The 23163-nt window shown below is 39.5% G+C and overlaps 1 protein-coding gene across 1 annotated transcript in view; it reads right to left on the bottom strand.

Annotated features, from left to right (window-relative positions):
• The window catches only part of fgf11b (fibroblast growth factor 11b), a 30025-nt gene extending 7362 nt beyond the window's left edge, over positions 1 to 22663 (bottom strand). The window contains exons 1-3 of the mRNA XM_086098651.1: positions 21706 to 22663; positions 6477 to 6587; positions 5698 to 5801 (exon numbers count right to left, since the gene is read on the bottom strand). Of these exons, the coding sequence (XP_085954777.1) occupies positions 5698 to 5801; positions 6477 to 6587; positions 21706 to 21898 (408 nt within the window). The 5' untranslated portion in view covers positions 21899 to 22663. The remainder of the gene's footprint in view (positions 1 to 5697; positions 5802 to 6476; positions 6588 to 21705) is intronic.
• Between the last annotated feature and the right edge of the window lie 500 nt (positions 22664 to 23163).

The raw sequence follows: 23163 nt of genomic DNA, 5'->3' as shown, positions 1-23163 counted from the left end.
CTGCATGATGTATCAGACCTGGATGAAACTTCGGGAAAATTAACTTCAAAGTTGATATATTGTTCAGAGTAATTGCACACACACACGCACACACACGCACACACAAAATCAAACAAACAAACAAAAAAATCAATGAAAATAATCAAATACATAATGTGTGCAGAGGACTGGTGACTTAATTAAGCAATACTTTCTTATTTAGTTATCTTAGGTTCTGAAACTACTATTGCAATATTCTGTTATTAGTAGTCAAGATCAGTCTTACAATATGTTTAGGGATCATTTCAATAGTTCTTGGGGTGGCATGGCTCAGTGGTAGAGTGCTCGTCTCTCCACCCAGCGGTTGTGGGTTCAATCCCCAGAGATTGTGTGACCATGTCAAAGTGTCGACTCACAAGAGTCTTGGTCTTGTCTTGTTCTTGGTGTACTCTGATCTCAGGCAAGTGTGGTCTAAAGCGTAACACTAGTGGTTAGTACATACATTCCACCAACATAACAACAAAGTGTACTTATTGCATCTTGGGTGTTCTGTCATTGAATCATAGCTTCTTTAAAACCATAAAAAAAATCAGAGGAGCAAAACTTGAATCAAATCCTTCCATTCAGCTCCCACCTCGGCCCCAAACTCACACCACACCACGGGTGTGTTCTTCTACATAAGGACAACTGGACCATGTATAATGTTGGCTGGTGATATTAAGCAATCGAGACACATATACATCTTCCTTAGTCTCTATCAGTCTTGTCAGGGTCCTTCTCCTGTCAGACTGCAAAGCCAATCTGGTGAATTGATTAATCACCATCAGCATTGCAGAAATGGCTGGGTGGCGAGTTTCTCCGAGACTTTGAGGAGAAGAACAAGAGCTTGAGGACCACCACTTGGTATAAACAGACGCCAAAGGTAGATAGAGACGGTATACAAGACCTCCAATTTCACACTTATCATAGATCATCACCTTTCTCCTTCTCTGGGAGGCATCATCCTTTAGCTGACAAGGCAATTCAGGACTTTGTGACCTTTCTCTGTCCACTCGGCTGCTCGAAGAGTTTATGCCCATTTAACGCCTGCTGCCTGACCGGAGCAAAACAAGCCCTGGCTCCTACTTCAACAAACTTACCCACTAGTATGACCATCACAGCATGTAGCTATTTTAGGACAGGTTTGATACCCTCTGCTTCGGCTAATGCAAAGAGGATAGGATCGATAGGTGATGCACTTCATTCATTATTAATCAGATCAGAGAGCAGAGGGCTGGAGGTGTCCGAGACAAAAAAAGAAGAAGTGGGAGTTAGGAGAGTAACTAAAAAAAGATAAGATAAGTACACAGACAAATAGATGCTCATTAACATCTCCCCTAAGACCAAACACTTTTTTTTTTTGGGTGACAGCCCCTCTGCCTCTTGATCTGGCAAACCATCATTCTAACCAAATGCCCTTCAGTTCAACCTCTGAAATAACACCAGGGATAACCCCTCTTCCAAGTAATCCCTTTAATTACCCTTCATAATCACTTCCCTGAAAATAACCAAACTATAGAAACCACATCAGCTGCCTTTCATTCATATGAAATCCCCAAAAATCCAGGCACGGCTATGCAATCATTATTCAGTAAAGTGATTGTTCTTGGCCATTTAGCGCAAGGGTGCAAATTGTTGTCATGTTATTACATCTATTTTTGAAACCCCCTTGAAGTAACCTCTAGATCCGAGCAGAAAACAGAAACCAACCAGCGGGTACTTCCTTCCTCACCAAATTAACCTATGTAACCTGATTATTATTGAGGATGTGTTCTATTGTTGTTGTTGTGATGAAAACAGTACACATTTATTTTGTATAAAGCATACGGGGACTATTCCTACATATCTGAATGGTGTGCCCTGTATTGTATGCTGTATATTTATTTTTTTCAGTTAAATAAAAATGTTTAACCTTCCATAAGTCTTTGCCTCCCTCGCACATCTGATGCCAAAATGAATTTAAAGGAAATCAGATGAGAGAGGTACAATATGTGGCATCCGTGCTTAGAATGCGCAAGATGGGACGAAACCATTTTATGATGCAGGAATGCACCCGCCCCTCCTCCTCCACCAATACACAGCCCTCCTTTCTGATTACATCTCTCCTATACCTCCTTCAGAAAGCTTAACTCTCCTTGCCATCATAGACTTGCTATTAAAGCTCCAAACAGGACAAGTACACTGCTTAGTTATAATACTTAAACTCATGTTGCAAAATCACAAATTTATAGCCAAAGTGCAAATAATTAACATGTAAAGAATAGAGAATGATCTGAATCTTATTCGTGCTTGTGTCCTCTTGTGTGTAATTGTGCATTTTGAATTCCCCACTGGCATGCAATTATTTGCATTCTCCTTTTTAGACAGCAGGGGTCACAGCGTCATACAGGCTCCCCGTGCCTATTGACTATCCCATCAGCTCCCGTGGGTACATCGTGGAAAGCACGAGTTTGCCCAGCCTCAGAAACATCACCATATTCCCATAATACCACTACAGCAATCCCAGCCCACATAAAACCATGCAATGGAAACTTCACACTCACAAGAGTAATTATTTAACCCACAAGCAGCAGAAAAGAATGCAAACGGCAGCAGCAGTGCAAGTTGCTGATGTTGTTTTGTAGCCAGATGTAGCAGCTCTTTGGCGCACCATGTTGCGTAAGTCAATGGGTCACGGATGTGCATATTAAAAGAGGTTTAACAGCACATGAGACAGTCAATAGTGTGCCGTGCCATGTATGGCCGGCCTTACGGTAACTTATGTAAAGCGTGCGGATGATAATGCGGTGATGTGATGATTTGTGTCCCGTGATGTTCTGATTGGCAGATGGTACGTCGCTGAGAGGGGAGGGGCGGCTTCCATTCTCTCTCCAACCTTCTGTGACACCTGCTGCCTTTAGTAATCACTCAGCTTTTAATTATCCACGCTACTCAGGAAACAAGTAACGCTTGGTTGTGTTGTTATCGCCAGAGGCATTTTATATCTAAGCAAATGACTACAGATCACTACTACAAATAACCACATGCATTTCAATGTGCATAGAACAATTCAAAGAACTGTTAGCATAATGGTCTAAGTTGATTGCTTGGAAATAATTTTTTTTCCAATGAACGCAGGGCATGCTACACAGTGGGCTATCCAGCAAAATGGATGAGATAATTTTAGCAGCGTCCGATTATCATTTTGTAAAAAAATTTGCAGCGTCCGACTATCATTGAAAAAAAACAAAAAACAAAAAAACAAACATTTTGTACGATACTTCACGCAATCATTTCCGTGACAAAAAAAGCAGGTGCATGAGAGCTTGTTGGTACAGGGTTAATTTGTTAATTTTTTTTAACAGTTAATATTAATAATAATGATAATAGGAAATGGATGGATCTTCATAATGGAATTACGTATTGTAGTGAAACGTCTGTTTACAATGAAAATGTTTAGATTCCCTCCAATTTTAATAGACAATCAAATCTGTTGTAACAGGAGAGTGACGTATGTTGCTGCCGCCGTCCCGGCGGCGAGGCGACGAGGTACGTAATTGGCTGCCGCTTGTCGCCCTCCCGTGTGCAGAGCCTATTAGAAGGCTGACCTTCACAATTTAATAGTTACTGTGGACCAAGGTTGGGGAATCCAGGTCCTGAAAGAACAAACCCTGAAACAGTTTGACTTTAGCTACAGGAGCTTCTACTCAACAGGTGGAGACAAGCTCGTTTACTTGACAGTTAAGTAAAAGCACCTGTGGCTAAAGCCAATCGGTGGCAGGGTTTTTACTTTCTGGACCTGGATTCCCCAACCCTGCTGTTGACTATATTCATAAATAAACACACAAGCCAATTTACACTCATATGTGTGGGGAGCTGTTTTAGTCACCCCCCCCCCCAAAAAAAATCTGAAAAACTTAAATGGTGAACCACCTGCATTTAAATGCTATTTTATGTCAACCATCGAGTACTACTAATGTCTTGGCACGTTTTCAGCAATTATCTTACAACTTGTACTGTATAATGCACATGGGAAAGTGTAAGTCTAGACAGGGAGATAAAAAGAGCAGAGGTGATGAACCCAAGAACCCAATGAGATTTTTTTTTTTTTTAAAGTAAAAGAGAGTCATTGCAAGCACTTGTCTCTTTTTATTTTGATAAAATGCTTCACAATAGAAAAAGTACTATTGTATACTTACACTATATAAGGGGATGAAGACATTTTGGCAAGAAAACATTTGTTTGTTGCCTCCCAGATGGAAGAAAATGTGTCTAAATATATATATATATATTTTTTTTTACAGTCTTGGGATTCTTGTGAATGTAAAAGCAAAGTACAGCAGAGCATGGCCTTTGAGCAGAAATACGCAGAGAAGTGTGCCATTCTACCTTCAATCTCTTCCTGCACCATTAAATTGCTGCGTTAGACACACTTGAGAGGAAAATATGGGGTCATAAAATCAAATATGCATGATATTACACCAAAAGACAGGTGTTCCGTTGTAAAGCACCTACATGCGAGTGTGTGCGTGCATGCATGTATGTAAATGTGTGTTTCTTTGAACGAAATGTGGGCTGCCTGCACTACAGCTATTGTCTGCAGCAGAGGAAATCCCCACTCCGTTCACAGAGGAAAAGGATAATAAGCAGTGGCTCAGAGGATAATAAGAGCTTGTGCATTTACCATATTCCACATGATTTTTCACATAATTGTTCTCCTATCCTCCACTAAAACCAACACATAAAACGATACCTTGCCTAGAACATAAATAGTATGCATCTACAGTGCTATGAATGTTCTTCCAGTTCCTGATAAAAATAATAATAATAGAAATACAAAATAAGCTTAAGAAAAATGACTAAATTTTTTATAATTATATGGTCCCAATTGAGTCATATTTGATTTTGAAACCAACAGTTAGGCCAGGTCAATTGTTGATCACTTACATAAAGATAAAAGACAATGAATTATTTTAGTAAATATTATTAATAACAGTTACATTCGTATTTGATCATATTATGTCAAATGTATTCAATTATAATCAACCAATTATTTTACAAAATTAAGAAATGCTAAATGTAGGTATTGGCGAGTAACAGGTATTTCAAGGTATATTTACTCATGACGGCCATTTTATGATCAGGAACTAGAAATTAGAAGAATAGAAAAAATGTGCATTAATTCATGCAATTTTAAGAAAACTGCTGCGATTGGCTGGCAACCAGTTCAGGGTGTACCCTGCCTACTGCCCGAAGCCCGCTGGGATAGGCTCCAGCACCCCCTGTGACCCTTGTCAGGACAAGTGGTTAAAAAAATGGATGGATTAAGAAAAATGCTGTGTTGGGATGTGTAAGTCTTATGAATATGTTTGAAGTCAAATGTATGCCAAAGGACAATATGATCAATTATCAATATTTTCTATCCAAAAATAAAGACTTAATTCCTTGTGACAAAAGAGCAATTCTAAACATGTAACTAACAAGCGGCAACATTAACCTCTAAATCCAAAATGATAGTAGTGATAAAGGCCTTCCGTGTATTCCCTCTTAATATGATTACGCAGAGAATTGCTTATCAGTGACCACTAAAAAGCTTTGGAGTGATCAGGATCATGCATAGCAGCGTGTGAAGCTTACCTCCCCAAATCACAAACTCGTGCAGCAATATTTTGGGCTTTCTGATTTGCACAGCATACTTACAGAAGTATAGAGGTATCCGTCACTATTCATGGCAAGATACAGCCCCGTCTTCGCACCCTGGATTGCCACAATCCGCAGCCCCACAGGAATTAGGTTAAACTGCGCTAAATTGGATAAAACAGTTGAGGGGAAGATAGAAAAAGAGAAAATAGAAAGTCAGACAACTCTGAGTTGAAGCTACAAAATCATACAGCTCAAAACGTCAGTTTTCTCTTTCTACATTGTAGCAGTCTTGGAGGCTGCAGTCCTTCGACTGCATGCTACATTTCCCTTTTTGCCCAAATGCTGTGACCTCTCAGAGTTTATGTTGCAGCAAACTCTACACCGTGTCACCTTCACTAAGCTTAACACACCCTCTAAAACGGGATAATAGCGGGATGCTCTACCTCAGCAAATGGAGCTTGGAGCAAAGCTAAAAGTGAATAGTTAGATACAGCGCCTGAGCAGTTCTCTGCTTCAAAGCTAAGACAGTAGAAAAGTACTATATGTGGAACATTTTACAAATTGGCTGAATCAACTGCTACTGCAGTGGGAATATACGCCTTTGTGTGGAGGGTCAAACCTCCAAATTCAATTACACCTGCAGGAAAATTGGCATAATTTGGGGCTGATTGAAAAGATAAAATTAGACTTATAGAGGTGAGGATAACATTCACATAATGTCAGCAGCAGGATTTAGAATTTTCAAAGTTCAGATGTTGATTGACTGAAATATCAAAACAGATTTGACAGATCCGTACACACACACACACACACCACACACACCCCCCCACACTTACAAAATAAGCTGCTCTCATCTCTTGTACTGTCCATGGTCCCATCAGGCTGCATCTGTAGGTAGTATCCATGTTGGCTATACAGGCGGGATACGATGCCTTTCAGTTGTGGCTCTGCAAATCAACGCAAGGGCACATCTCTATTACATCATTTAGCAACCTCAGACCACTAACTAAAGGAGTTTTGTCTAATTCTGTTATGACAATTCTTCCATTTTTATGTTGAGCATTTTCAAGTCAGTATAGACAAATCTAAGCTGCATTAGCTGATTGTATTATATGATCATTTCAAGATACACTATCGGCGGTATCACATTTCTCAAGTGTTTGTTTTGTTTCACAGATTTAGCACGCTTATAAATTAGCTGTGATAATAGCTTTGGCAAATCAACATCAATATGTCAGCATTATTGCAAGCATGTTAACAAGATGACAAAAATGTTGCTCGTTTGTGCCTTACAGAATCACCACATAGAAAACTATACTCTCCAATTCCAATATTTAAATGGGGTTAGGGTTAGGCTTAATTTTTTTTTATATATAACAAGAAAACACATTCAAAACAATATGTTCTTGTTGTAGCAGAAATAAATCACACCTTTTTCTAAATTCTCAATCAGATTATCCTACAGAAATGTCATCTTTTGGTGAGTGAAAAGTCTCACTGCAAACACTTTTTCAGTTTAAACACAAGTTTTAATGACTCTCAATTTGTAGGTAAAACATTTCCCAAGAATGCATTTAGCACTTACACCGAAAACCCTTGCAATACATGACAAAACACAGTCTAAATGTGCATAGTAGTGAACCAAGTGATAATACATTTTGTTTTTGCCATCGTATTAATGCAATAGTTTGCTATCACATGCACTTTTAGCTAATGCTTGGATCATCAGAGGCTAAATTTAGAGAGCGAGTTGGATAGTTAGCAAAATAAAAGATGCAATCAGGAACCTGGGTGGTGGAGAACAGGAAGGGAGGGTGAAAAGAGTGAATGTTTAATGAGCAAAAGCCCCACAGCTCATTTTAATTTAAGAAACAGACATAACCTCACCTCCTGTTTCTTGGTAATTCAAACAGTGAGGAGAACCCTGCAGGTCCACTATGACTCATCTCATTTTTTTCCCCACTGCTCACACTTGCTAATCTCACTATTGCTTTTCAATGTATGTATGTCTAATGAGGGAGTTGAACACGGATGAAAAAGCAGTCTTGCGGGAGTTCCTCTAACGCCAAACTCCGCCCATGCCCTCGCGCACGGCCCCCAGGGAGTGCCCTGGTACACTGCGCAATATGTCTGTCTTCTGGTGACTAGCGCACGGATGAGATCCGGAGTACCGTCTCCCTCAGGAAGTGTTCCGGGGTCGAGACATAAGTGAAATTGTGACCTATCCCCATCGTTGCATGCATGCTGCTGCAGCACTTCCCATCTAATGACTTTCAAATCTGCTTGTCAAAATATGCCATTTTCTCCCCACACCCCACCGCCATTTGTGTAGTTAATATTCTTTTTAATAATATACTGTGCTGTATTTGAACCTCCAACTACATCGTATATAATCCAGTCACAGTGTATACATTTACATTCAAGAGAGAGATGAGAGAAGGGGAGATAAAGAAATAGGGGAATTAAGCAGGCACGAGATAAATAAAGAGATCGCGCCCGCGACATGCAATGAAGCTGTCAATTCATTAAGAGTGGCAGCTCCGTGCGCCACAAAACAGAAGCACACTTATACACTAGATGGCTCATGCAGTCTTGCTACAATCAAAACGTCCATTTTACTCTGAGAACATACTTGAACTAATGATTTAATTAGCATGACTACAGAGCCAGTCTCAAACCATTCGCCCTTCAACGGACAATAAATTCCATTCCAGTAACATACTGTGTATTCCCCTCGCAGAAGCAAAATCATAAACATGTTTTACAGCCTCCGGAATAAAGATTCATGATAGGTAAAACCAGTGCCCGGCTGCCCGCCAACTCCTGACACGGTATTACCATACACATATTACAATTTATACTTGTCAAGTTCAAAGTTATTTTAAAAAATTGGTTTATTGTATTTTTTTAAGTACCGTATTTTTCACACTTGAAATTGCATTTTTTTTTCATTGTTTAGCTGGCGCTGGTGCTGACTCAGGCGCGACTTGTATATATTAAAATTAGAGCTTGGAATGGCACCCAAAATCCCTGTTCCCTAACCGTGTTGACTTTCTTTTGGAGGTGGGCAAATACTTTTGGTGCATTACACTGATGGCCACCTTCTTTAGCATGCTAATGGTAGAAGGAGAAGGAGAAGAAGTTGAAGAAGAAGCAGAAGAAATGTGTTAGCACAGCCCACTATGTTATCAACCAATCAGAAGCTTGTGTAGAATAGTGTCCATCTGTACTCTTCTTTTTTGTTTTTGTTTGTACACTTCTTTTTTTGGGCACACCGGACGGCACACTTCAGCAACACTCTTGAACGGTCAAAGTGAAGCAATGCATACTCGGAGCGTATTTCCCTACACACCAAGGATTAAGGAGCAGGAATTTTGTTTTTTTGTTAAATAGATTTCAGCCCAAAAATGGTGGTACTATGAGGTAACTTGTGGCTTATACTTTGCAGTGACTTTTAGACCGAAAACTACAATAATTCCGAAAATAAGTTCAGTGGACATATAAATGTCAAACATGCATATAACCCTAATGATGTGATTTGAATTTGGTGTTAGTAGTTATTGAAGATGCAGAATTATGGATCGGTGGTTTGCAAGTCTGTCTCACAGTCAGTGTAATTTGGAGTTTAGTATCTTGCTCAAGATCTACTACGACAGAATTTATGGGGAATATCTTAAAGCAGTCAGTCTTTTACCTAAAAACATACAGCGCTGAAATTTAATTCTGAGTTAATCTGTTAGACACTTGTAAAAAGATAAGGATAGTTAACACCAGCAAGGACATTATGTACCGTAGTAGGATTAGGAAAACATAACATAATAGGCAATGCTGATTGAATCGTTTATTTTTACTTTTCATCACTTGTTACAATTGGCTGGCAACCAATCCAGAGCGTACCCCGCCTCTCACCCAAAGCGGGCTGGGATCGACTCCAGCTCACCTGTGACCCTAATGAGGATAAGTGGGATAGATAATGGACATATAAATAATTGTGATAGCAGTGGTCTGGAGTAAGTAGACTTCTATACGGGCCCAGATTCACCAGAGTCTTTTTAGGTCATCACGATGGTAAATGCAAGCAGATAGAAAATGCACAGACCAATCACGTGCATTAAATAGTTTGTACAGAGCATCTTTGTGACTGGAACCGTGTGTAGGAAGCTGGCCAGGCAAGGGGTGAGGAAGAAAATTCAGGGTAAACAGATCATGTGCTTGGAGAGAACCGCAAAAAACGGGAGCTTAGTGCTTTTTCTTTTTGTCGTTAATAATAGTTCGTATTGATTACACCTGAATTATTTGGTGGTGAGTGCAGCGGTCAGCTGCTTGTTTCTACTAATGGAAGCAGAGCCCAGAGAGCATGGAAAACAAGCAACTGCCTTTGTGAAAAAAAAAACAACAATAATAAAAGCTTTTTAACTCGCAGATGGAACAGGTGACTGTCTGTGTGGTGCACAGACACATCGCCATATGCAGTACAGTAAACACACTAAGCTAACATTGCTACTAATCTGTTATGACAGTTTCTCGACCAACATTCATTGTGCTTCTAATTCTCTAACTACCACTGCCTTATTTAACAAGGGTTGCACTGATACCACTTTTTTCAGACCAAGTACAAGTCCCAATTCTTGATAATGACATTATGTTTTGGAATTTTTATGAAAATGCGTTTTATTCTAATACAATATTGTTCAAAAACACAATCTTTTATTCGTAAATTTCTACCGTAAATTTTTAGCCTAACCCAAATTGTTTGTAGGGAAGTTCGAGTATTTTTGAAGCTGACAAAATATTTGGATATTACAGTAACTGTGTATGTAGCATAATTATGATCTTCTTGACCGGGGATTTAAGATTTCTCATTTACTTTTAATTGAGGAACCCTTGACTCTTTTGAATGGTCTGTCCCAGAATCATTGGCCTGGCCTTGACACTGCATTTCTTTCAAAGGCGTAGCCTGCTACTTAACATAAACACACATTTGTGTTCTTAACAAAATAAACTCTTACGTTAAAATCTCAACTTTGGGGAAGTGCTATTTTTATTTGAACATGGCGCTCAACTTGTTTTACTGTCCTTCTGCTAAGCAAGGCTAACCAGATGTTTCCAGTAACGATTGCATGTATCTTGCAAGTATGCGACATCCGTATTCCACTCCAGCTTTAATAGTTTGTGTTCTGCTTACTGTCATACCCCCCCCCCCCCCCGCCCCCCACCCTCCCATACTGCTCCCAAAAGTCCTGAAGTAGTGCACACACTGACGGAAAGTAACATGTTGTGACAGCAGACTACCTCCGGTCGGATTAGCAAAGCACACAGTTGTTTACAAGAGCAGAAACTCTGTGTTTCTGTCACAGTGATGCAAATGTAGCCTCTGTTGCGCCACACTGTTGGTAGAAGAGAGGATAACTATCTAGAAAAGAAAGTGACTGTTTTGTGTTTTGGGTATTACGGAAATATTCAAACAGCAAACACAAAGGCATCCACACTTGTTCCATTTGCAAGGAAGACAACACAGTCACAGGCACAGCAACTCCAGCAATGGTATCATTCTACCGTATTCTTGGACACCATTATCTCAGCCATAATTGCTGAAAGAACAATAGTTTTGACATTTTAGTGAGATGTTTTACTTTTTTAAGTAGCTCTCTAGGATAACTGGATTTGTCATTCACTATTGTTAAGATCTTTCACTTTTAAATGATAAGACTAAAGATATCAGGGCTGTACGTTTGTCTAATCTTGTAAGTCACTTAAACATCTTTTTTTTTTCTTTAAAATTTCTTGGGAATGACAGCCTAGATGTTTACTAAGTTATCTTTCAACTCGTGCTGTGAAACGATTACAATTTTGTAACTAATTAATGGCGGATTTTACCGTAATTAATCACGATTAATCGCGATTAATCATGTTTTTCTACTTCTGCTTCTACCCCCCAACGCTAGTTATAGATATTTACTTGAGTAAAATCTTGGAATTAATGTAAAATCATCAAACAGAAACAGCTGTTACACAAAATAATCAAAATGGACTCAGCTTTACATGCCATCTATTTTGCCATACAAAAAATTATCAGAACTTCTTGCTTGCAGGTTTAGTTGTGCCCACGAGCCCCCTGGAGATAACTCGAGCAGGGATTTTTGCTCTGAGGTGAGAACAACTATGCTATTTGAATTTGACGGCAAAGTGTGCAAATTGCTTTAGAATTCTCCAACACACATCAAGCAAGTAAATTCGAAAGCAAAACTACCTTTAGTCCATGATTGTTCATCTTTCCGCCAGTGACTCCCCCAAGTTTGCTTTACCTTCAACACATGCATCTGACTTGTAAAACTTTGCCCTGGACTGTGCATATTTCCCATGCAAGGGCTGCATATGATGTTGTTCATCACTCACAGGACCCATGTGGACTTGAGTGACAGAAAACATTAGCTGATCCAGGTCAGTGGAGTGTGGGTCACGAAAGAGACCTCCCTGTCTGTTTGTGTACATCACTGGCGCAAGTAGTACCCACAACATTGCCGAGTCATCAGCAGACCCGTTTCCCGAGTGACCTTCATCACATATGAACGTGAACAACAATAGCAGTTGGCAGGTAGAATAGCATGCGAGTAGCTGCTTGTGATTAAAAGGAAATGCTTTATAAGTGTCACTGTCAAAAATATTTCAGAAAGAAATATTGTATGGGCAAGTAATTGTTCCGTTTATTAAACCGAGCATGTCTTCAACCCCAGCAGTAGCCATTTCACGGTCGACACATGCAGGGACGCCCCTCATCAATTTACATTCAACACCAATAATCGTATTGGAAACCCCACGGGAGGAATGAGGCCTCGTCCTAATAGTGCCACCATTCACCAAGCAATTAGATGTGTGTCTGTATAAATGAGTTCAATGCGCATTAGAAGCCAAGGCAATCGCTTCATGCATCACTGCAGCCATCAAGGACGTTTAAAACCCGTATCTGCAATTTAATTGCTCTGAAAAATAAGCAGTAGTTGTGGTTTATCACTAATCAGTGTTGGGTATGTGTTAGTTATCATTGCACTAATGTATTTATCTGGCTTGCTCAATATGTTGCTTGCTAATACCCCGATAGCTGAGCTTCTATTGAGAGGGCTGGAGGTAATTACTAGGAGCTGCATGACTGAGCAGCCAAGGACATTTGATCGTCTACTCTGACCGAAGCAAACAATGGGGGTTTTCCTTGACTTTATATTTTTAAGACTTACAGTTGCTCACCTTCCTGCTCGTCACCCTCTTCTGCGCTCTTATTCTTTCCCTCCCTTCATGCATCTGTACAGAGCTCTAATACATCTATCAAATATTTGGCCTTTCCCGAGTTAATTATAAGAACATCTTAAGAGCACTTAAAATGTCTGATTTGACTGATTTCCACTTCCGGACACACACGCACACACACGCACACACACACTAGAGTGAGAAAAAAAAAGCTACTGTTTCTGTCGTGTGCTATGAGCTTTGGAGCACAGTAAGGATGGACTTTATATGTGAATACTAAATAACCATGCTGTGAAATCCGGTTACAAAGTAAAAAAAAAAAATGATGACATGACAATACATGATAAAGTGGGGGTGATGATGGTATAAGAGAGATATACAGAGAGACATAAGGATATTGAAGGCAAAGAGGTAAAAGGGATTGACAGGTTGAGAAGGATGTTTAGATAAGCAGAGAGTAGGTTAGCACCAAGGTTTAAAGGGAATTCATCTGAACGAGGTGTATCACATCACCTGTAACTCCAACAATTGCCTCTTGATTTAAATTCAAGACTCCATAAATCATGGCTTATGACAATGGTTTCTGAGGAAGACAAAGTTATTGCTTCCTATGAATGATATTGCCAAAGCATGTCACACACAAACGGGCTTTTTCTCATTGACTGCCCCAGCAAAGTTGCGATTCTCTCATCTCTCGTGAAGAACATTTGTCACTGTCTTATCATTCTACAATCTTTGCCAAACAGCACATTTTACATTTACAGTGTATTGATTTTGTTTCACACCTGTTGAAATACTCAGTTTCAGAAGCCAAGAAAAGAAAACTTGATTCCGGGTGAGGGTCTTATGAGCAGAGAGCATCTATTATATATTTGAGCCAAACTAGAGCTGTCAAAATTAATCAGCAACAATTGTAATAATCGAGTAATCGTTTGGAGCCATTTTTTATTATTTTTTTAAATTGTCAAAATCCTCTGATTTCGGCATATCAGTAGTAATTGTTAACTGATTTCTGTATTTCTTCATGAAAGAAGACCGATTATCTTCTGAGTTCAAAATAAGACATTTGCAAATATCTGTTCTTACGTCGAAAACAAATTTGAGTAATTGTTTTAAATTTGAGTGGTACCAAATAGACTCAGTTTTACAGTAATATTTACAATTGGAAGAGAGTATAATAAAGATTTGAATAAATATAAAAGGAACAAACTCGTGATCTACTCCCTGAGCCTGCTGTTTGTTAGTATATCATTCGTGTCAGCTGGAATCTTCCTAACTCCATGAACCCCCCCCCCCCCCATATTTTTGGTCTCCTCTTGTAAATAGGCAAACAGTAGGAGGGGCATAGCTCAGGTGGTAGCGTGGCAGCCTCCCAAACTGAAGGTCGTGAGTTCGTTCCTCAACCCTGGAGTAACTTTGATTATTTTTTTTTTTTTTAATTCCAATTCTTTATTTAATTTATTTACCAGGGGTAAATATTAGCACTAAACTGTGCCTATTTGGTCCCACTCTAAATAGAGTAAAATTTACTCAACAGAATTTACTGTGTAGTACATCATCAATAATTAAAATAAATAAATAAATCAGTATACAAATATGATAACGAAATAAACACCAATTACTAGTTAATAAACAGTAATCAGAGAAAAATTATTTTGTAATGCACTTTAAAATTAAAATTAATCCGATTAGTTGATTAATTAATTGAATAATCGATAGATTAATCAATTCTAGAAATATTCGATAATAATGTTTGGCTTAGTGCTGTCACTAAGCCAAACCTCTGAGATTTTTGTGAGACAATGTTTCACTATGCATACAGCTTCCCTTGAATATAAGTGTACAGACACATTCATGTGCTAATTTCCTTAACATTTCATGCTGCTTGTGATGCATTGTAGTAAGCAAACACGTCCCATTTGAAAACTACCAAGGGGTGTATATTTATTTGCATTCATAAAATATTCATGCAAGTGCACCCCCAGACACATTACATAATTCTAGTCATGTGAGAACTTTTATGGATGCTTCATGCCTATTCTTGCCCCCCCCCCCCCCACCCCCTTCCCTCGTTCTTTCCTTCTTCCTTGTCTTGTCTTCTCATCAGCACCCCAATAGGTGTCCTACGTCTTCACTGTCTTGCTTTTGTTGGAGGTAAGTTCAGGCTGTCCCTGTCAGGTTTAATCAAAGCGCCCACTGATTCCACTTAGCAAGAATGTGTGGGAGGTTAAGGTGCTACCTTCAGGACGACAGGAAACAAACGGATGCTCTCTGCATACACATCCCTCAGCTGCCTCACTTTTAAATACGACTTAAGAGCTTTGTCAACAGCTTCTCCACAGCTAAATATCAAGCCCACTCTAAATTCAGAAAGCCGCACAGACAATCCGCTCATGTCCATTGCCTTTTTTTTTTTTCAAGTGATGAGAAGCTTCTGCAATCAGGAGACGAGGAATTAGATAAGACATGAAATGAAAGTAAATGCATAAATAAAACTCTTAATCTTGTGCAGATTTCCACTTTTATTAAGAAACGCCTAAAAGATTAGGGTAAGAAACTTTATTGCTTAGATCTAATCTGATAAGGTTTAAAGGATGGAATAGATTAGGAATGTTTAACATCATCACTCATGTCATTTCACACCATTTGGTTCCAGATATTTTTGATTCTTCTGATGTTCAGAGTTAAAGTTCATATTTCAAGCACATTGGTGATTGTTGTTTTTGGCACTAGTCACACAAGTCAGTAATGCCATGGTAATTTTTTGTCTCTTTCATATAAAAAGTTTTTTCCTCCATATTCCTCCACTTTCTTAAAATAATCGCCTGAGTCGTTTTTTCAGATTTTTCAGGAAACACCAAAAATGGAACCATTTGCATCACGAGGAGATGATTTAGGCAAAAGACATATTTTTTTGCAAAAAAAAAATGGCATAGGCAATTATTTTAAGAGGGTGACGATATGCACACTCATCGGTTTTCTTCAAAGCACATTTGCAGGCACGTTTCTAGCATGTAATCGCAGTTTCCAGGAGGATTGGTAATACTACAAGTAGAACAACAGGCAATCATATCCTCCCAACTTTTGGAGAATAAAATCAAGTATAACAGCAGAAACAGCTCCCGAGACAGAGATAGAGACAAAAAAAAGGGACAAGTGAGAAGTTCATGTTGAAGGGAGCTTTCTGCAGTGACAGTTAATATCCAGCCTAGTGGTTTCCTATCTCGCATTTTCTGTACGGCAGGCTGATTCACAGCTCTTTTCACTTCCACCCACCTTCTTTTTTTAATCTCCTCTGCTATCTCTCTTTTCTCCTCTTCCTGCATGTTTGATTACCCCCTTTATCTGTCTTTTTCCTCGGCGTTCCCATCCAGCCCCACTTCCAACCACGATTTTTCTCCCACATCGCTAAGATCTTGACTTTTCTCCTATTAGTATCTGTTTACCTTCGCCAGACTCCTCCTCCTCCCTCCCCGTCTCGTCCGCTTTCCCTCCGCCTTGCTCTGACCCCTGTCACAGTCAGTAAAGTTCTGATGAGAAGCTACCCAACACTGCATCGTCTGATCAGGTGTTGTCGAGTAAGCGACTTTGCTCGGCCCTGATCTCTTGGGGTCAGCTTAATGCCATCCTCGGCTGGATCTCTCCTTGTAACTCGGTCTGCTGCTCCCCAGCCGTGGCCTAACGTTTGTGCTCAAACCGTCCTCAGCTACTTCATCAACTGCATTGCTTTTCCATGCAAACAGACGCAGCAATGGAAACAAAAAAAAAGTTTCAAATACCAGTATGTTTGTGCATTTTTAATTTGGATGACTCAGCACTTGAGGGATTTACTGTACATAATTTGTCAGATAGTGACAATTTATTTCAAGACAAGCAAACCGGTCTTCGGACAGCAAAAGAGTAATTGGGGGAAGACATATATATATATATATATATATATATATATATATATATTAGGGGTGTGAATTGCTTAGTACCTGGCGATTCGCTTCATATCACGATTCATAGGTCACGATTCGATTCGATTCGATGCCGATTAATCCCGATACAAATCTATAAATTGACGATTGCGATTTTTTTTTTAACTCAAATTTAGAAAATACTAATCAGTAAACTTGTACATGTACACTGTAAGATTTGTATCAAAATGTATTTATTTATCAGAAAATTCAGTTTGCAGTCTGTTTCATGCTTGAACAGCACTGAAATAAAATATTAAGGCTTAATGTTCCATTAATATAACATTCTTCCACGCTTAATGTGTAAATCCTAACCCTAAGTAAGATGTTTTGTTGAATGTTCCCATAAAAAAATTATGTTTAAAAATCGATTCGGCCGCACATTGAATCGATTCGAGAATTACGAGCTGTAATATCGCAATATATTGCCGAATCGATTTTGCAGATCGAACACCCCTAATATATATATATATATATATATATATATATATATATATATATGTATTTTTGTATTTATTTTTCTTTCTCCCCCAATCTAGGCCATGTCCTTTTTTTCTTCGTTTTTCATGCTGTGTGAGAAAATTTGATGCTATGGTTTGATCAATTGCAGAGACAACTCTCCCCATTTTAAAAAAGATAAGAGAGTTTGAGATTAGAGAAGAGATTAAATAACCCACAGTGCCCCTGGATGTTTTGTGGAAATACAGCTCTCGTTATAGCCACGCAAAGAGTAAACTATTGTGTGTGCAAATGACATGCAGCTGAGTTGTATAAATGTAGAAGGTTAATCTTTAATCGCTCTTCCCACCCACAGGGTATTTATTGTAAAGTCAACATATCCTGTAAACATGCAATTTATTGTCATGGACTTTGACTCCAGTATTGTTGGCCCAAACTATGTGAAGTAAAGTACAGTAGACCAAACACTAATAATTATTAATAATGATATTCAATTAGATCGGATCTGTGTTGCAGTACACACATTGTAAAAAGGCCTCACCTGTAATTGTTTATTGAAAATATATTTGTTTAAACATCTGGAGTTATTCTGTATTATTAAAATGTTTTTGCTGATTGATTTAATTGAAATTTATGTAGGTTCTTCACGCCCATGCTACCCCAAGACATCAACTTCGGCATATGGATGGACAAGCAACTATTCCAGGTAAAGCACCCCTGGCTGTCCATGTCAAATAGTAATAATAATACCAGGTCAATATCAGGCACATGTTTATCTTGCTAGCCCATCTTGTCATGAATTTCAGTTTTGTGACAAAACACATTTCATTACATTGGAAAAAATAAGAACCCCCTCAAACTTTTGTGTGAATGCTGTGACAAGATGTTGCTGAGAAAAATGACAAAGAAAGGAATAAACTTAGCGCTGATTTTTACACATCGCAGCATATCATAGCAATCCCCAGATACCATGAAATATTATGTTTCCTGGGGCTATGCGCCAAATCCCATTGAAGGCTTGTAAGTGGATTGAAGCGATGCCAAGGCATCATTTCCACATCATTTCTTTTCTGGCCGCGATATCACCTTTGATCTTCTTGTTGGAAAAACGTCCAATATTTTGACCTCAATAACTGGTTGGGCTAAGACATATTTACATCGATTATTCAATGAATGAGATGCTGCTTTCTTTATGAAGCTTCTGGTTTGAGCAACAGCCCATAAAAAGAGGGATGGCTATATTATGATATTGTGTGAATGCTTCCTTTCTGCGCCTTGAATTCCTTGAAAGCGGTTTTATTTTCATCTATATATTGTGTATATATGGTGAATGTACAAAAATCAGCTTGAAAACATCTTTCATGTGCACATGTGCAACACACATATACTTGCAGGTCCTCCATACAATATTCAAATCCATCCATTTTCACTTGGACACAAACTGCAGCCTATCCCAGTCGACTTGAGGCGACGAGTTGCCAGCCAATTTAAAAAAAATCTTTACAATTGCAAACCACAATCTGCTTTTGCATGTCACACCGCGCATCATTTCTTAAACAGCATGCAGGGAAGCTGAACAGTGTCTCATGCAATCAAAACGATAATAACTGCAACTCTGGGTAAGAAAGGGGAACTTCGACGTCCCCATTTCACCTTTTTGCCACCGCGACATCAGACCTGGTGCAAATGTGGCAGCCTTATCCTTATGTGAGCAAGCGACTGTATGTTGGCTTATTGTCTAGGCTACATAAGGCCACAAAGCCGTCATCTTGCGGTGTCTTACCGTATTATTATGCAATGGCTTCATGGACGATCACTGGAATGGGTGAAATGATACGATTATGTCATAAATTAAAGTATCTACCGTGCGACCGTCTTGTGCCCATTGAATGAACTTCACATCATTTGAAGTCAAATGCTGTTTGATGTTGAGCAGACATATGTTAGTGGTGCAGAATGATAGAAAGTCCACCTCATCATCATTATCATCGCTCATCACGCTCCACATTAAAACTGCTTAGAAACAGCCTTTGGCTCTGCAGGCGAAAAAACACTCCAACTTTCACTGTCTTCCCCAATCAACTGTGACAGTATGTGGCCTGTTCATTGGAGGATATTTGTTCAGCAACATGTCTAGAACTTGCATTGTGAGCCTTAAGCATACTTATTGTAGCTCGGTAAAGCAAAACAATTGCCCTCATGAATGGGAGAATTATAATTATAGGACTACGTGTTGTTCTCTCTCCCAAGTTGATGGAATAGTGTCTGGAAGAAGCAATTATTTAGGGTGTACCATACACAAGGGTCTTGTGACGATGATATATATATATATATATATATATATATATATATATATATATATATATATATATATATTTAGATTTAGTGTGTCAACTATAATATGAATAGTTGTAAAAAGGTAGAATATAACCACCGTTATTCGTATTTGGTAGCCTTTTTATTCTTTCCATTGAGAAGTTGCAGAGCTTAATCCATCATTCAGGGACTCGTGTTTTCAAAGAGAAAGACGATCAAAGAATATGACACAGCTCACATTTTTTTTCTTCCTGTTGTGCTTGTTTTGCACTTTGGTTGGGTAATTTTACATTAAATTTGGCATCCGAAGCTCAATTGAAATATCCCGTTGTTACATATATTGAGTAATTGAGGAGCTGTTTATTTATAATAACAGACACAAACTATATTGTTTTACCCGTTTGTTTATATGATTGCATGTTGGATGGCAAACACGCCAACTTAATAAAAAAACAAAAACATTTCATCAGGATTAGGGGCTGGATTCAGTCCTAAGAAAGCCATTCAGTAATTGTGTCCACATTACGAACAAATTGTAACTGGATTAGTAATTTAATATGACATATTTCCGGGAGGGGAGGGGCATATTTCCCAGGAAATAAATAAATTATTACCTAAAGATTTAATGGAAACGACTTATGTAGTGCTTTATCCACACCATAAAGTGTCCAAAGCATTTTATAAATCCCAACATTCAATGACTTGAAAATGTATTATAATCAGCAAATGCATTGCTGCCGCGTTGTTCTAACAATGGAATAGTTTGGCTTATCCAAAGTACAATCTCGCGTTGCATTGTGGCCTACGGTAGAATCTGCCGGGTTGGTTAAGCACACTTTGGTGTTGTAAAAACTGTAGTATATGGTCTTCGCAGCAAACGTCCTGAATGCCACATGGGTTAGCATGCATGATGCTAGCTAGCGGCGCAGGCGATTGCTACGTTAGCAATAGAGCAAGCCTTAGCTTATTGATCGCATGCATATAGGCACCATCTCGCGTATTTGGCTCCATTAAGTTTATTAGAACTCATTGAATACGATTTTGATGCGGAGTGGTTTGTTAAAAACATCAGACATACAGCTATGATACAAGCCACGGGTGTCATTTTATAATCTGGGTTTTAACAGAGATCGCGGGACTCCCTGTTCAACACAACACTGTAGGTATTCACAGCGAAGGATCTTTGTATTGATGTGTATGCCTGAGCCGCTTGCCTGGAACGTACTTTTGTTTTGTTTGCTTTTTCTAAACGATCGCGTAGCATTTCAAAATGTCTTGCGCGGCTTGGCAACATGTTGCTCTGTCGAACTAACAACCGTGAAGAATAAAAAGCGCGGTAGTGTTTGCGTTGCGTCAAATCACTGGAGACGATTTGCAGGATGTGGCATGAAAAGATTCAGAGCATTGTTAAAAGAGCATCAGGTGTCATTTTATGTGGATCCTCCCACATTCCAAAGACATGCATGGCCGGTTAATTGAGTGCTTTGAATTGTCCCTAAGTGTGATTGTGAGTGTAGATGGTTGTTCGTGTGCCCTGCGATTGTCTGGCAACCGCTTCAGGGTGTACCCCACATACTGTCTGAAGCCAGCTTGGATAGGCTCCAGCAACCCTTTTGAGGAATAAGTGGTAAAGAAAATGGTTGGATGGATTTTGCAAAGACAAACTGTATTTGTGTATTTACAGGAAATTTACTGGCAACTTTAGTAGAACACAAGAAACGGTTGTAAACTAAATTACAGTGAATTGCTGTAAAAAAAAAAAAAACAATAGTAACTGTAATTTATATACAGTAAATACAGTAATGTCCTGAGATTTTACAAGAATTAGCTGGCAACTTTTTTGCCATTTATTTCTTGTAAATTCTACAGTCAATTTGTTACAGTGTGTATATCAATCCTTGTTCTTTGCATTTCATTGATCCAATGCGGATCTGTAATTTGGGCTGAATTGAATTTACCGGGGGCAAAGCTCTCATATTTTTTCACGATCTATATAAACCAAGTTCATAGCAAATAGGGGCAAATAAAATGCCACATAAAATGTTAATGCTATGCACAGTAGATTAGTTTTACGGTGGCAATGACTCACCTGGTCTCTTCTCGTTGCGACCTTTGCGACCCCCACACAGTCTTACTTTGGAGATGAGAACCAAGATCTGTTTCTGGCACAAGGACTTGTTGCTCTTTGGACAGGGCTTACGCTTGTTGGCTACCGGTCGATTGATTTGGTCGTCCTTGACTGCCCGTTTCTGTCTGATGAGTGAGCTAGCAAGAGCTGCCATCTTCCCACCCCCCTCTCAACTTTGGGAGGGGGGTGTCTTCCTTCCCAGTTCCCCTTTTACCGCTGTGGCTTTTGCTTTGCGCAGAATCTGGAGTAGGACGAAAGGTTGTAGAGAAGCCCCCGTAGGGGAACCCTAAGTGGGTTAACAGGGAACAGTTTAGTGGGAGGGTTCCCTTAGAGATGGAAGAACTGGGAGAGATGCAAGTTCACCCGCAGTCCAATGTACACTCTCCACACTGACACTTATATATATATATATATCACAGTGGGAAAGTGCTACAGTCACATTTTGATCATAGTAAGATGGCTGGATGGCTTTGGAAAAGGGTGAAAATGCTTTTCTTCACACATCTTTAACGCCAAAAAGAATCCCTCCATAGACAAGTTCAAAATCTAATATTGCCAAAAAACTAGTCCTACTTTCAAGCATTACAAAAAAACGATTCCACATATAAAAAGACTTTCACTCAAGGAAAGTGAAATCATTTTTAATGCTAGGAAGCTATTAAAGAAGCAAGAAAAATCAAGGTGTTTGTCACCATTTGTGCAGTCCGCGGAGGAACTTTGCCTCCCATTTAAATGTGGCAGCCTCCAACAATGATGTGGGAGTCCGAGCGGTAATCCGGCGGACTTAAATCCAGAGGTAGAACAGCAGACGGCACGCTGACGACGCTTGTGGGAACAGTGAAGAGACATGGACTCAGATAGATCGAGACTCCTCTTCTGCCTCTGGATGGCATTGCTCTGTTCCCACAGTCCTCACCGAATTCCCTCACCCCCGACTCCCCCTCTCCCTCCTTTCCCCGCTTCCTCCTCCTCCTCATCCAAAGTCAGCGAGTGGTTTTGAGAGGATGTGTGTGTGAATTCCGGCAGCCACCATCAGTAGAGGTGACATTCATGAGTGTGAGAGAGAGAGAGAGAGAGAGAGAGAGAGAGAGAGAGAGAGAGAGAGAGAGAGAGAGAGAGAGAGAGAGAGAGAGAGAGAGAGAGAGAGAGAGAGAGAGAGAGAGAGAGAGAGAGAGAGAGAGAGAGAGAGAGAGAGAGAGAGAGAGAGAGAGAGAGAGAGAGAGAGAGAGAGAAAGAGAGAGTGAGTGAGAGAGGGGGGGGGGGAGTGAGAAGCTGCGATGTGTGAGAATCAGCTTGACTGGCAAAAAATCAACTGTAAGTGACCAATTCACAAACTGGCAGCTTTGAAGAGGCTGCTGGTTGTCTGTTTGTTAATGTTGGGGTGGGTGGGGGGTTAGGTGGGGGGGGGGGGTAAATCAT

Source organism: Leptonotus elevatus, chromosome 16 (assembly GCF_054856555.1).
Source record: "Leptonotus elevatus isolate MCC_2025b chromosome 16, RoL_Lele_1.0, whole genome shotgun sequence".
In the NCBI taxonomy this organism is placed as follows: Eukaryota; Metazoa; Chordata; class Actinopteri; order Syngnathiformes; family Syngnathidae; genus Leptonotus; species Leptonotus elevatus.
Note: the sequence above shows the minus strand (reverse complement) of the source record. Positions and strands in the feature narration are given on the sequence as shown.